This window comes from Acanthopagrus latus, chromosome 5 (genome assembly GCF_904848185.1).
Source record: "Acanthopagrus latus isolate v.2019 chromosome 5, fAcaLat1.1, whole genome shotgun sequence".
Classification (NCBI taxonomy): domain Eukaryota; kingdom Metazoa; phylum Chordata; class Actinopteri; order Spariformes; family Sparidae; genus Acanthopagrus; species Acanthopagrus latus.
Window position 1 is genome coordinate 25790173 of NC_051043.1, and position 15733 is coordinate 25805905.

The 15733-nt window shown below is 40.5% G+C and overlaps 1 protein-coding gene across 2 annotated transcripts; it reads left to right on the forward strand.

Moving 5' to 3' along the window:
- The first annotated feature begins 1353 nt into the window (after positions 1–1353).
- ndc80 (NDC80 kinetochore complex component) lies at positions 1354–8001 on the forward strand. 2 transcript variants are annotated; one of them, XM_037097461.1, is made up of 17 exons: positions 1354–1509; positions 2057–2155; positions 2758–2841; positions 3059–3188; positions 3442–3614; positions 3778–3880; positions 3980–4069; positions 4168–4261; positions 4426–4526; positions 4771–4915; positions 5226–5431; positions 5527–5676; positions 5823–5912; positions 6414–6506; positions 6751–6881; positions 7086–7188; positions 7505–8001. In XM_037097461.1, the coding sequence occupies exons 1-17, from the start codon at positions 1502–1504 to the stop codon at positions 7631–7633; spliced, it is 1929 nt and encodes a 642-aa protein (XP_036953356.1). In that variant the 5' UTR covers positions 1354–1501; the 3' UTR covers positions 7634–8001. The 2 variants fall into 2 exon arrangements, with proteins under 2 accessions (XP_036953356.1, XP_036953357.1); XM_037097462.1 differs by having other exon boundaries at positions 3062–3188.
- Positions 8002–15733: the final 7732 nt, after the last annotated feature.

Consider the following 15733-nt stretch of genomic DNA (forward strand, 5'->3'; position numbering starts at 1 on the left):
GTGGCCTTTTTTTTTGGTATATTTTGGGGCATTTAGCCGCTATTATAGACAAAAGAGAGATGAGAGGAAATGAGGAAGACAAAGATGTACCAGAGTCAGTGCTTGCTATGTGGAGGCCCCCCCTTATTATAGATGCATTAAAATTGAATCAAATGGACATTTTCCTCACATACCAAACACTTCTTTTAAAATATATTTAAATACAGCATCTTTGGTGGTGGATGAAAGCAAAGCACACCTTATCCTAATGTAGATGTCAACCAGCCTGTTAACAAAAAAATACAGGACTTTTTTTTATAAACACTGAAAAAAATCCAGCTCACTTCAGTTATATTTATTGCATCAATTCTGTTCAATAACTACTATACAGCACATCTGTTAAAACAAGGAAAAGAAACTGCATACAGTTTGGTTCATTATTAATAGCTGGATGGATGAAATCTATCAAAACTAGTCAATAACTACATACATCATATCCATTCCTACTCTGTTCATCTTACACAAGGAACTACTTTACCATCACAAGATACAAAATGAAATAAATGTGGAACAATGTGTCAATACATTACAAACATAACAAATTCAAAATATCTTTTTAGCACTCAGGATTTTTTTTTTTTTTAACCTTGTTTGTTGCTGTTAACTCTCAGCTGACAATTCATACCCGACATCCAACATCGCTGTGTTCGACACACACATGTTCACGTGCTCTTAGGCCTATTTAAGTAATGCACTTAAAGGGTAACTTCACCAGTTTCACCCAGTTAAGTGTGTAAACAGATTTTCAGAATTCAGAATGGAGGTTATACAACTCTTAATCCATAAGCCTACCTGTCAAACTTTATAATTTTAAAATGTTGAATTGTTGGAAGAAACAATGTTTTTCAGAAATGTTTATTCTTTTAACAAATTCATGAATAAAATAAGAAACATTATTAATCAACTTCCTCTTCATCTCCTGCACAAATTAGTTAATCCTTTGCTCGTTCATATCATTTGTGGGTTTTTTACGTTTTATTTTTGTGACTTCTTGTTGTGTTGCATTTTGCATATACCGGAGGATTTCACTATTTATGTTGTCGTGCTTCCTTTCAGCAAAAATAATTCCCTTTCTGAGGGACAACATACATCCCTGGACGAACTGAACTTGCTGTAGATCTGTAATAGAATCAGCTTAAACTTGGTTTTCAACTGCTTTTCCAGTCCACAGCTACTCTTACTGCTGCGACAACATTTATTCAATTGTTTGTTGTTATTGTTTGTTATTTATTTCATTGAATGCATCGTTTTGTTTTCGAACTCACCAGCAGGTTCTCAGCTCCGCAGCCCTCTGTTGTATTCTAGGTTGGTCAATAAAGCTTTTTTAAGGGGGAAAAAAGAAGATGGGCGGGGCCTCTGGTGACGTCACCGTCATCCGGTATTTTGTATTGTTTTGGCGGGGTTCACAACTGTTTCGGATATTCGATTCAACTTGTAAACATTCGCGTTTTACCGAGGAAACATGGAGCGGTACGTCTCAAACTCGCTAGAAAAAACACTTTGAGTTATTTTGTGTGACGAAAAATTACCAACTAGCAGTAATTCTGGCAAAGTGTAACGTTAATGATTTTAGTAACTCGAATGTGTTTCAAGACGGTCGCCCTTATTGTGGCTGAACGTTAGCCACAGTTAGCTAATGCTAGCCACTGTTAATCTAACAGATGCTAACAGACGCTGTAATTACTTTACGTCAGATACTTCTTAATAAATATTTCTAGATTTACAGGTAAGTTGTGTAAGGTAAGGTTGGGTCAGTGAACGAACAGCTGCCCCCGCTAGTTAGCTTGCTAAGCTAAGTTAACGTCTCTGCATTTAAGCTGACGTACACTGCGATTCAGTCAGACTTTACGTCAACGTTGACTAACTGTGGCCGTAAATACTGTCATTAATTTAAAATGTACTGTACCACTTTGGCTCTGACAAGCAACACTGTTTATCTGGGGGACTCTGTTAAGCAGCAGAATATTTTTTTTTTTCAATGGTCTCTGTGTTTGTTTTCGTCATTATTTGTGTCCAGTTCGAGGATGAGTCGAGCAGCGAGCAGCAGGCTGTCGGAGCTGCCTCTGCGAGTGCAAGACAGCAACAGGATGAGCATGGTGTATACAACGCCCCAGAAGTAGGTTGAAAGCAAATAAATACAAATGAGACTGCACAGTTTTTCAGAAAAAGTGATGCTGTCTTATACCGTTATCCGATTCCACTCTTGTATTACACTTTACATGACTAAGATATAGGATTTGGTTTTGTGGTATTTCATACTCGTGTAATGACAAAACTGTGACACAAAAGCATCTTTAAAAAGTTGGATGACATGTACAAACATTACTTGTAACTATGTGATGACTCGTAAAAAATGGAGTATATGTAGTGTAACAATATTTTTATGTGGTGCTTGTTTTCCCATTGATTTTGGAGAGTGTGACACTTACGATGAGAAGCTGGCTAAAGTGTCCATGATGCCATGAACCACAAGCTATGACTGAGTTAATGAATGGTTTAGATTTGAAAGCAGATTAAATGCTTTAATCATCCATTCTGTACAATAAATACATTTGTCACAAGTGAAAAACCACAACATATCAGCCTCGATGGAGTAAAAAGAAATATAGAAACAATTGTCAAGCCATCGTAACTTATATTTGTCAAAGATTCTTAATGTTCACATGAAAGTCAGCAAGTGGAGCACATCCATGTGTTCACAGTGTTGTTTCTTTACAGCAAGCAGCCTTCATTTGGAAAGCTCAACATACCCAAACCACAGTCTGTGACCTCTGAGAGGCGGACCAGCTTCTTTGGTGCACGGTGTGTGAACAATATTTCTTCCTTACAGAAGTGCATCACAATGTATAGAACAGTTAACATGTTTGACAAATAAAACATACAAAATAAAGAGACAAATAAAGCAAAACACAGACTGCACCAGCACAGTTACAGTAGTAGTAATAAGATGAAATATAGATGGAAATGAATTAACAAATGTAATACTTGATACCGTGGTGGTTTGTGAATATGTTGAAAGCAGGACCAGTGGAGCCAGCATGTCTCGCAACAGCATGATGTCAGGATTTGGAGGAACCGAGAAGATGAAAGATGCTCGACCGCTGCATGATAAATCCTATGTACAGCAATGTATCAGGCAGCTACATGAGGTAAAAATCTTCATTGAAGATCCAAACTCTACAGATGTGTCTGTTTTAGATGGTTACACACTTACATTATGTACATTAAACCCACTGTTTGGGTTTTTAAAAAAATATTCAACCTTAGCCACATAGTGTTTGAATGCAAAAAGATATATGACTGAATGCAGAACTGAAGTAGTAGTCTAACCAGAATAGTTTCTGTGTCGTTATGGACAGGATAGTTCTGTCCAGCCTGACATCCTCTTGTTTATTTTTCTAGTTCCTGACTGAGCAGGGTTACCCTGGCACACTGTCATCCAAGACCCTCCAATCTCCCTCAACAAAGGAGTTTGTGAAGATGTTTGAGTTCATCTACCGCCAGCTAGACCCAACTTTTGAGATGCCGAACTCAAAAGTGGAGGAGGAGGTTCCAGCTATCCTCAAAGCTCTGAGGTGAAATACCATCTTTTTGTATCAATCAGTGTTTTATATACTAGTATTTCTTAGCCTTATTTTTGTAGCGTCTCTCCTGGATTAACTTTTTATAACTCTTCCATATTTCAAGAAACATTACTGACTGCCCCTGTCTTTATTTCACTCATGTTTCTGGTTTTAGGTATCCATTTGTTCTCTCTAAGTGTTCGATGTATTCTGTTGGAGCTCCCCATACCTGGCCTCAGGCCCTCGCTGCTCTAATGTGGCTGATCGATAACGTCAAGGTGAGAAGCAAACAACCAATAAGCCAAACCAAGTTCTGTTTTGTGTAATTAACTTATTTTAAGCCAGTGTTGTGCTTATTGTGTGTGTCTCCATATCAGATCAAGTGGAGTTCGAGTAAGCAGGAGCTGCTGTTCACTGACTTCTGTGAAGACAGTGACAATATTGAAGAGGGAGCTGAGTACAACAAGGTACCCTGACTTCTCTGAACAGCATCATCATGAAAAATAACAATTTGTTGATTGTTTTGATGTATATCAATCTTCTGCTTCACTTTGTATCTGCCCAGCTCTTTGTGGACTACACAGCTGAGACTTACTCCAAGTTCATGCAGGGTGACGACACATTTGAGGATGAGGATGAAACATTTCTCATTAAACTAAGTAAGCTAGGTGTCCCTCTGTGAAGTGAATTGTTTTCTTTAAGCTTGTATGTATATTCGAGCAAAATGTGAAGACATTTGTTTCAATTTTATTTTAGCTATTTTATGGGAAATTCTGATCAGAATTGATCTTTAGAACTTAAATGTGTGTGTGTGTTCTCACAGAGAGGCTGTACAACGTTGATGAAGCTGTGCTGGCCACGATGGAGGAGAAGTACAAAATACTGAGTGATGAGGTTGAACGACTGGAGAAGGAGAACCAGACGGTCAGAAGTTTTTAAATTGACACCTCCACATGTGTACAGATTAGATTATTATTTTGAATTCTTGATATTTCCGTCCCCATTTGTTATATACAGTGATTGCAATTAATTCTAATTAGGAATTCATTTCTGTGTTGTCAAACAAAACAGAAACACTGCGCTGAAGGAAAGGAAACTGAGATGTTTCTAGTTGTTGAAGTTGCAAACAATAAATCAAATGTACCATCATCTGTTTCCTTCTGGACAGGACCGTCTTATGAACAAGAGGATGGAGAGAATGAAGCGGCAGGCAGACCTCAAGCAGCTCCAGAGTTATTCAGTCAGCCTGGAGTCCTTTAAAACCAACCTGCAAAATAAAGCTTCAGAGCTGAGTGATGAGCTGGAGCACACCGGTAAATATGGACAATAACATTGCTCCATGTGGCTTTGTCAGTCAACCAGATTTTTTAGCAGGGTGTGCTGGATCCTGTGGGCATCTGAATATTGATGAGGACTTTTGTTTTGAGTGAACTGTATTTCGATTTTTATTTCTCAGGTTGGGTCACTGTTTAACGACATTTAACACACATTTTCTCAATGAATAAATGACCAAAGACCATCCTTCACTACTGCAGTAATGATTAAAAGTATCAAGGTAGGTTCAAGGTACAACATGGATTTGATTTCAAATGCATCATGTTTTTCCTTTCCGTCTTCCTGCAGTCAGTCATCTGGACACTCTGAAACATGAGCGAGATGAGCTGCAACACCGTCTGCAGAACCAGAAGTTTACTCCAGCAGATGTGGAGAGGATCAACAGAGAGAAGAGAGAGCTCCAGCAGACCATCACTACCCTCAGCAAGTCTCTTGAAGATGCTGAACAGCACAAGTGGAATGAGGAGATTGCTTATGCCAAATTGAAAGACAAGGTGCTGTATCTAGTTTCTATGCACATTTAGCGATTTGATTTAATTTGTTCCCTCGCCTCTCTTATTTCTGTCCTTTTTATTTCCTTCAATCCCAGGCGGAGCTGAAGCTAGCAGAGTACCACAAGCTGGCACGTAAACTGAAGCTGATCCCGGTGTCTGCAGAGAACGCCTGTGGACACGATTTTGAGATCAGGCCTTTTGAATATGGACCCGGTAGCATGGTTCAGCACAAAACACAGATACAGGTACTTCAAGCTCATGCTCCTGTTTTGGTTAACTCCATATGTAGATATTTCTATTGAAGGCAGCTGTGAAATTGAATGTTGTTATTGTGGGTGAAGATTGATTTGTTGTTCTGTATGCATGTTCTTATCAATGCTGTCTGTTGTAGATGCTTCTGAGAAAGCTGATCAGTGATGTGGAGGAGGAGAACAGTCGGTTTGCCAACATGAAGCTCAGTCTAGAGGAGTCTTCAGAACAGGTACCAAGAAATAATTTAATTTATTCATATTAATGTGTTTGTTGTTTGTTTGTAATTGCACCAGAGTTAGCTCGCAGATCATTTGCATCTTTATCCCACAGAACAGAACATAAACTACATAAAACAGAACAATATGTACATTTCCATTAATGTGGACTCTCTTTCCCACACTGACACACAATATTTGAGCCCATCCTACACTTATTTGCACTGAAACATTCAATGGAGCTGTGAATTTAATAATAACAATAATTTTAATTAGAAATTACCCATACTCGCTTAAACAAATCGTGCACTTTGTATATATTTGGATAATTACGTGGTTGTAGTAAATGGTCAATGACACTGGCCAATGAGTATATCAGTCATGCTCTACACAATAACACCAAGGTGTATCTTTTCTAAATCACATGTATCATTGTTAAATGACTGAAAAGTTGGCTTTGATCAAAATCTGTCACAGTTTGATATCATAAATGTTTGTGTCTGTGTATCTTCAAGGTGAATTCTAACATCTTGGACAAATCCAATGACATGAAGCAGCTGAGAGAGCAGATTCGCAAACTGGATGAACGGCTGGATTGTGGCATGCAGGTATCGTCCCTCTAGTTCAATTTGGTAGAAATGCCACCCTACGACATGCACCATCGAGTGATACATATAAAGCAGACCTAACCAACGATGGCATTTGTTTTCATTAGCGTCAGTTCAGCTCTGAAATATTTATCATCAACAGGGTTAAGTTATTATCAGGGTTAACCCATTTCAACATGCTGACAGACATAAAATGCACAGTTGCATCTTACATGTCCTAATAACATTGTGTTTATGTCTGTAGGAGCTCGCCCGAGAGGAAGATGGCTGGGCAGAAGAGGTGGAGTCGGTGGAGAACCACCGTAAGCTTCTTGAAAAGAAGGTTAACTATGGTTACGATGAGGCTGTGCAGCAATTGAAGGCAGCTCAACAACAGTGAGTTAGCATTATATTTATATCAACATTATGGCCACTACAAAGTTGAATGGCAAAAATCAAATGACCCTGGAAATACTTTTTCAACTTCTTTTATATACACATCTGATGAAATCAGCTCTGTGAGTTTAACCATCCTCAAAGTTTCTCTCAGTCTAAATGAAAAGTGTTTTGTTTGAGATTAAATGCTCGTCTCTTCCTCAGGTACCACCTGGTGCTGCAGGAGACCAATGAGGAGAGGCGAACAGTCGCCAACAACCTTGCGTCTGTATTTTCCACAGCATACGACCACTTGTCAGTGACAGAGGTAAGTTTCTTACAACTCTGCATCTGTCCCTCAAACTACAAGGGGGAATCTTGTATCTCATATTTAAAAGAAGGAGGACAATTTAACCTGAATTTGCAGGGTTTAGGCATCCACTTCTTTTTCCCCTAGTGCAAATATTGTAAACACGATTGAGAAGATCTGTTGAGATGTGACTCTAGTCATTTGTGACTCAATATATTTTAGTGCTCCATGCAGAAATGATCAGATTGTATAAAATACATGATAAATCACTGCAAATTACTGTACCATGAATGTAAAATATAACCTGCTTGTTCTCGTTGTTCCTGCACAACAGAAGTGTGTGGAGGATCTGCACCGCAGAGTACAGCGTGTCTGCTCTAAGGCTGTGGAAGAGGATGAGGCTGCTATACAGAAGCTGCGGGAAACTCTGAAGAGCTTCATGTCCAAGGCGAACAGTTTATAAAGCGAGGGGGAGATGATTTCAGACACTATAGAAGTGTTTCAGATTTTACCCCTTTCTCCGCCATTTGTGTATTTAGTTTGTTTCCAACTTGGCATAAAATAATCCGAGTTTAACTTCCATTCTTTTTTCTTAACAGTTTACATAACAAAAATAAGTAGAAAGCTTGTTTTCCATTATCAATTATTCTGTTTTTAATGACAACAGCAGTGTGTTTTTTGCATCACCTTTGCAGTTTTGAAGCCCTGTTCTTTTAGTTATCTGCTATTTACAGACTGATTTTCATGTTTTTGTGTGTTTTTGTCATTCTGTGTCCACACTTTCCTGTTTTTTATTATTCTCAATAAACCTTCTCATGCAAAATAAAAAAACCCTCAGAGGCCTCCAATTACTATTTAAAATGGTTTAATGTGTACCACCAAGGTGCCATTTTGGTCTCTGATAGGACATCAAGTATCAAAGAAATTATAAAAAAAGCATTTAACAATTGTTAATTAAATACATGCATTAACAAAATATCTTAATATATTAGTATTAATGATGATAATAATAATAAAACATATTTCTAATAAACCTTAAGCTATGCAGGCCAAGATGAATGTCACCATTTGTTCTGAAAGACTTGTGAAAAAATTAAAAGGACATCATTATGTATCTGCTCGGCTTCATCACTGCTCATTCTGTACCTCATGTGATGGCCACTAGAGGGCAGCACATGCCACTGGCTGCTCAAACTCCTCAGGATGTTATAGACTGATGGAAACAGTTCAGTCTGAACTGCTGGTTATTGTTTAAAAAAAAAGTTTCTCGAGTAGTTACCTGGTTCATTAAAGTACTCCAACATTAACTAAAGCTTTGCAACCATGTTCTTGATCTGAGCAACACATTTATGTACTGACTGTGGCTGGAGGCAGTGCAGTAATCATTCAGCACCACCACAAATTTAATTCATATACTTGCTTGACTAAAGATTGTTAAGTTGAAGCCGTTTAATTGAGCCGATTTTTTTTGTCTGAAACTGTCTTGATCCAGTCATAATATATCACTTTTTTGGGGGGAATCTGTATTCTACAAACTGATAAGCTGTGAATTTATGCATTAGACTTTAGTCAGAAATTGTTTAGGAAAAGTCCGGCATAGTTTCCACCCGTGTCAGTCTCATTTATCCAGTTTTTACCGAGCGCATTAAAACATTTACATTCCACGAATCAGCCAAAACCCATAAAACTAACTGGCTCATTAGCAAATGAAGCACTTATTTATAGACCGCATCTCTGGCAGCAGGATTTATTGCAAATCGGTTGGCCAACGCCAAATTTAAAAAAGGGAATTTCTCCATGTCATGGTCAACATCCTTCATCTCATTGTACCTGTTTCCAATGAACGCTGCATGCTTGGCGTTCAGTGTTAGATTTCTTTTTTTAATAATGTTTCTATCCAGTCCAGAGATTCAATCCAGATATCCTGTAGCAGTCTGCATACAAGTCAAACCACAGTTTGGGTTTACTTGAGGTTTTGAAAAAAAAAACAACAACAGCATTTTTTTGAGGAGCTTTAAATCTTTTTGTATCCTATAATATCAACCCTGACCTAGTTATAAAACTTTATGATTCAGACCCAAAGGATCTCTTTCTGATAAAGATATCTGCTCTGATGCAGCTGCTCTCGTTGGACACGGTGGTGTTGATTTACGATTTCACATAAACGCATCCTTTTCCAATTCACTCATGCTGTTCTACTTAGAAGGGAGAGTCAGCCCCAAATCCCAACACCTAAAACTGTTCAGGAAACTTTCAACAATGAATCTACAAGTTCTATTTTCTATATTTATTTTGACATTTTTTTCCAGTTCCTGATGAAAAATGTCCTTCATGACTTCATCAGCATGGAGAATTAATTCTGCTGCAGCATTTAATTGAAGTCAGAAGATCAGAAAGTGTCAAAACAAAAAGCTAACAGTTGCAATTTTCTGTCACTTCACAGCTTTGTGACATTTACTGTTTTTACATTCATTTTTTTCTCCGCCACTGCAGATTGTGTTTTCTGACCGACCAAGGCTGTGTTGCTGTTGCTCCTTCCACCTGTTGAAAAGCATTGTGGGAAATGTAGTTGGAAATTACTCTCTTCGTTTGAGACAATTAGGTCAAATAATGTCTAATTTATACAGCAGAATAGTTGTTGCTGGTTCTAGTCTCTCAAGTGCGATATAAGTTGGTTTTCTCTGTTTTGTATCAGAATATGATGAATATTTAAATGTTTTGGGGGGTTTTGATAAAGTTCTCACAGGTCCATGAATCCTTTAAAGTTTTGGAATTAAACTTTTCTTTTTTTTTTTAAAGTTTTTTTAATTGATTTTACTTTAATCTCTTACAGCTCATTGGCTGATCTTCCAAGAGTCCACGTTAAAACCATAAACGCTGGTTTCTGAATTTGCTGTTATAAAGGTGTGGAAACCCTGTTTTGGATTGTTGGTCAAACGAAACAAGACTTGTTTTGTTTTGTCAGATATTTTCTTACATTTTCTAGACTAAATATACATTCAAGAAAATAACGCGCAGATGCATTTAATCATAATTTAGACACATTGACACGTATCCCTGCAAAACCCTGCGAACGCGGCTGAAGTGTCATCCTGGGAATTGAGCCGTTGTTTGGGCGGATCCTGAAGTTCTTTGTGTCAATACAGTAAAGTAAAACCGTTTGAAACCCGTCAGCGGTGCAAGCGTGAGAGAAATGTTTTGGCAGATGTGATGAGGAGAGATGAGGTGATCGTGAGGGGCTCCACAGAGAGAACGAATGAAAAAATGTGATGGATAACGTCCACTGTGAGCAGAGGCAACCCCTGTCTGTCTGTGTTTGTGTGTGTGGTGGGTGTGTGTGTGTGTGTGTGTGGTGGGTTGTGATGGAGGGGAAAGGCTGGTACCATGTGTTAACTGCTACAAAGACTTAATTCAACTAAACAAGACGGACCTCGGTGTGTTTAGCAGATCCCATATGGACAGGTGGCATCCATAAAAGACATTTTACAAGACTTCAGACTGTGTGTGTGTGTGTGTGTGTGTGTGTGTGTCTTTGCATGTGTGAGAAATTGAATGTCACGACTTGTGTATCTCTGCACCCCCCCAGAGGCATGTACATGGTGGGCTTTAATGTGTAGGTGTGTGACTCCTCTTGTGGGAATTTGCGTGCTTATTTCAACATAAACCTGTGCTCTTATTTGTGTATTTTTTTCTCTTTTTTGCCTGTTTCCATGCGTGTGATGTGGTTCGTTCTTGAGTGTGTGTGTGTGTGTGTGTGTGTGTGTGTGTGTGTGTGTGTGTGTGTGTGTGTGTGTGTGTGTGTATGTGTGTGTGTGTCCTCCCATGTTGCCTTCGCTCTTCGGCCTGTATGGACCTGTTTTATCACGGATCATTGCATTCGAGGACATGCGCCATGAATTCTTAATACACTGTATTTTCCAGCTCTCACACAGGGGAAGTGACCCGGCTGAGGGCAAAAAACTCTTCCAGGGATTGTGTGTGTGTGTGTGTGTGTGTGTGTGTGGAACTCTCTCAGGGCCTCTCCTAAGACAGCAGATGTAAGGAGGAGGTCATGGTATTATGTGGATGTGCGGCATGCACTTCAGACGGAGACTCAGGTGCCGAGGAAAGACCCAAGATGTAAAAAACAAACAAAAAAAACCTGAGGTTATCTTGTTCCCTCTCCCTGACCTGAACAAGGTGTGTGTGGTGCTGCTTGAACTTTTACCAGAGTGCTCGTGGCAGCCGATCCGTCACACCAGAGGCAGGCAGACACAGCAGAGCAGGCAAGGTGTTAATGTGAAGTCTTATTAGGGGTTAATCTCACCCATCCGCCGCTTGAATAATCTGTTCTACAGATGTGGGAAACGGGGTAGAAGGAGAGAAAGTGAGCTCCGTCTTATAAAGAAATGCTCTCCAATATTTTCTGTCTCTCCGTTCCCTGTCAAAACACCATTGTGTAGCTGAAATCTGTCTTCCTTAAACCTACATTATGACTGGCTCTGGCATTTTGATTTTCTGTTCCAGCATCTAATTGTCTCCAGATTTAGAAGACAAATGAACTTCTGCTATGGCGCAGAAATGACGCAACTGTTGTAATGAGATTCAGATTTGGAAAACCTCGCCGTCTCGAAAGATAATTGTTGACATTTTCGACTCCAGCACCAACATTAATAAGAATAACACAACAATTACGGAGATGATGATGCGTCCTTTTGTGGCCGTCAGATGTATGGTGTACAATGTGCAGCATTGGCTCTCTGTGAAATTGCCTGTTTGTGCTGATGTTCAGGAGGAATGTGCAGGATTCACACACGTACTCGAATCCTGTAGTAAAAGCAACATTATGTGACTTTATTACCTTAAAGGGATATTCCGGTGTAAATTTAATCCATGGTCTAACACACCGTGACACAGAGTAAGACCCCCCTCGAGAGATATAGTTTGCAGAGTTTACGTAGTTTTAGCAACCTCAGAAAAAGACTGCACGATAACATAACACCGCAGTATCCGCCTCCGAGATGAAACCACCATCAAAAAGCCACAAATAATGCTCAGAACAGCACCAGACTTCAAACTTCAGCTCCTGCCACAGCTTCCTGTTGTGGGGAAACCCTGGCGAGTCGATCACCGAGTGCAGTTAAAAATGTTCAATTCCGTTCTTTTCCCTGTCAGCTCTCGATAATAACTGTTATAAACTGGTAGGCAAGACACATTTCCATGGAGTAATAATCATACATTTTCATCCTTGAGCTGCACTCGGTAATCGACTCGTCAGGGCTTCCCCACAACCGGAAGCTGCGGCAGGAGAGTGGTGAGTTGTGTTCTCTTTACAACAGAAATCCAGCTAAGCTAGCGGAGGTTTGATGCCTCGAGTTATGTGCTGTGACCCTATTTGTACTGTTGCTGAAGTCTGGAGCTGTTCTGAGCATTATTTGTGGCTTTTTGATGGCAGTTTCTTGTTGGAGGCGTATACTGCAGTGTATTGTTGTCGTGCAGTTTTTTTCTGAAGATGCTAAAACTACATAAGCTAGCAGTCTGCAAACATGATCTCTGTGTGTTAGACCATGGATTAAACATACACCGGAATATCCCTTTAAAATAACAGCTTCTAAAGCCATTTCGATGGACCAGTGTCTTGTAATATTGTGAACAGTGTCTCTGGCCTCGCATCACTTGTTTCTGCACTGTGTAACTTCAGTGAGAGGGTTGGATCACAGTGTTATTTACATCTTTACTTCACACAAGTTTTCATTACATATCGATGTTAAGGCGTAATGTCTGTAGTTAGGATGCTTCCTTCAAGCCCCTCACTGTCAAAAAGGACACAGTCCAGCTGTCTGTGCAACAGCAGCGCTCTCGATAACACTTATGGGGAAAAACTGTCGCTACTTTAAGTAGTAGTTGTGCTGTCGTAGAGTAAAAAGGACACTTCTCACCTCTTGGCTCTCCTGGTTCAGGTTGGTTCAGTCTGTGTGTGCTGGAGAGAGGGCAACATCTGCCTGAGTTTGATGTTGTCCATATTTGAAGAAAACATTTTTATTTTTCAGTATCTCATGATTGTTCTGTGCAGTGAGCTGCAGGCATTCACCTTAATCACCACATCTGGTTTCATCTGGTCAAGGCGGCGACGTAATCTGTCATAATTTGTTGTTGGTTGTAGTTTTTAGGCTCAATACACGTAAAAGTAATCATCTGATTACATGCGGAGCGTTTTCTGTTCATTCTCTGGAAATAATATACGTTCTGGGAGGTTTACTCAGATTTTAACACAATCAGTCACATTAAACTAATTATGAAACCAGCTGATCTTCGTCTACACACATCCACTTCTCTCCGGCGCTGCTCCACTCGTCTCACTGCAATCACAACGGCTCATTCAGCCATTAAGAGGGTCAGACTCCACTGATTTTACACACGAAGCTCAGTTTACTCATCATTACTCAGCTCCAGAAAGAGAGAGTTGTCCTTTGTTGCTCTGAAGGATTCGAATCAGAGAAAATTACCCCTATGATGTCATAGCCGTGTCACCGGGGGTTATCTCGGCTTGACCTTTGAGACTTCAAATTAAGTCCAGAGATCCTCCAACAGGGGTGAGTTTGAAAGACGTGGCAAGCAGGGAGTGTCTCATAGGAAGAGATGCAGTGTTTCTGGATGTTGACCCAACGCTCAGCAGAGTCAGTGTCACAGAATATCTCCTGCATAAAGCTGGACTGAACAGGAAGCCCTTCAATCCTTCTGTGGCAACGCTAAGTGTCTGCTTCTGTCATCACAAGTGTGTGTGTGTGTGTGTGTGCGCGACAGCCTTTTTTCCACGGGCTCTCCCGCCGCCCCTGATGCATGTGCGAGGCCGGTGCTTTCTCCTTGTTACGGCTCCTTTGATGACAGCGCGCTCTGTTGACACTCTGGCAGCTTCCTGTGTGACTCCAGCGCATGTTGACAGCTTCCTGTGTGTTCAGCCTCAGTGCGAAAGCGCCGTAATCAGGGGCTATCTCACGTTGAATAATAGATTCAGTGAGTGACCGGCTTACACACAGCAGGTTTTTCCATTTCAGGCCCCGCTCATAATTCAGCTAAGGCATGAAACATAACAGTTTCGCAAATGTTATTCTTTTTTGTCAGGACAATTTATCCACACGATCCGCAGGATGGAAGATCCACTAACAACACAAGAGAGCGTATCCCACAGTGATGCCACAGTCACGTAGAGCTCCGGCAGAAACCAAGAACAAACAGCTGGTAACCTACTTGGACTCCACACATGATGGGCTTCTTGGGATTGGAGCACGTATTTTTTTTTGGGGGGGGGTTGCCCGTGGACAAATGGCTGCAGGTCCATATTCCTTCAAAGTAAACTTTCCCTTTATTGTCCCCAACATGGACGGTGTAATCAAGTGAAACGTAGAATCCACACATGCTTGCACGTAATAAAATGCTAAATCATGTGATGTACATGGGAAAAACACACAGGCATGTTTATGTAGAAGCTCTAAAACAGACGAGAGATTTTTATTAGTCATTTGCTGTGTTTGTACAACAGAACAGGCATTTGGAAGAATGGGAAAAAACACAGAACAAGCTTCAGTTGTTTCTAAAGGGGTGGACTAATCATTAAAGGGCGAGTCCACCAATTTTACACATTAAGGTGTGCTTACAGGTCTTGAGGAGTACAACCACACATGGGAAAAAAGTAGTGCGAAGCTGCATTTAATCTGTGAAATTGCATTTGCCGATGTCACTTAGTGGCTGTTGCATTGTGGGTAATGTAGGCACCAGGTTCTGGAAAGAGCCCCTGGTCTTGCATTGCAGTCCTGTAGCACTGTTGTATTCATTTTGATCAAAATCAGTGCAGCAGAACCGGAGATATCGCCTTTATAATTCCACCTGGCATAATCATCAGGTGTCGCACTAATCATAGAAGTAAAAGTTTCATCATATCTGTGGTTTGCAGAGACGTACATTGCCAACATTTATTCTCTCGGTTGGTTTGAGTTACCTGAGACACAAGTGCGGTTCAGTTAAGTTAGTGAGCGCGGGGAAATGAATAAAGGCTGTTTGGATTGAAGCGATTAGCTCCATGTTTGCAGCCTGTGGTCGTGGTTTTTGTTTTTTCCGTCCAGAGCACGGAGGAGGTTGTTATTTTTCAGTCCGTTGCTGTTGTTCTGTGTACCTCGAAGGTTACAGCATGGCAGAAAACATTACAGAGGTCCGTGTTTTATTTCCTGCTGTGGCGAGCGCTGTTCAAAAACGTGTCCGCTCCACAGTTTTGTCGGGCGCTCTGCGCCATATGGCACAACTTAAAACGAACCAAAGGGCAAATAAACACGGCGTGTTATTATACAGCGTCTCCTCTCCACGTTTGTGAGACCTCAGTCAAAAAAGTAGCTCTTAGCCACGCAGTTGATCTGTGTGTGTCTGTGTGTGTGAGTGTGTGTGTGTTCACATATATATGATGTGTCTGTGTTTAGCTCCGAGCAGAGACTCGACCTGATGATGTGTGTGAGTGACTCACAGGGCGACTGAGCATGAGATATCACATTTCCATCACTTCTGTCTCTGCTCACTCGGGCCTGGATGGGGGTTA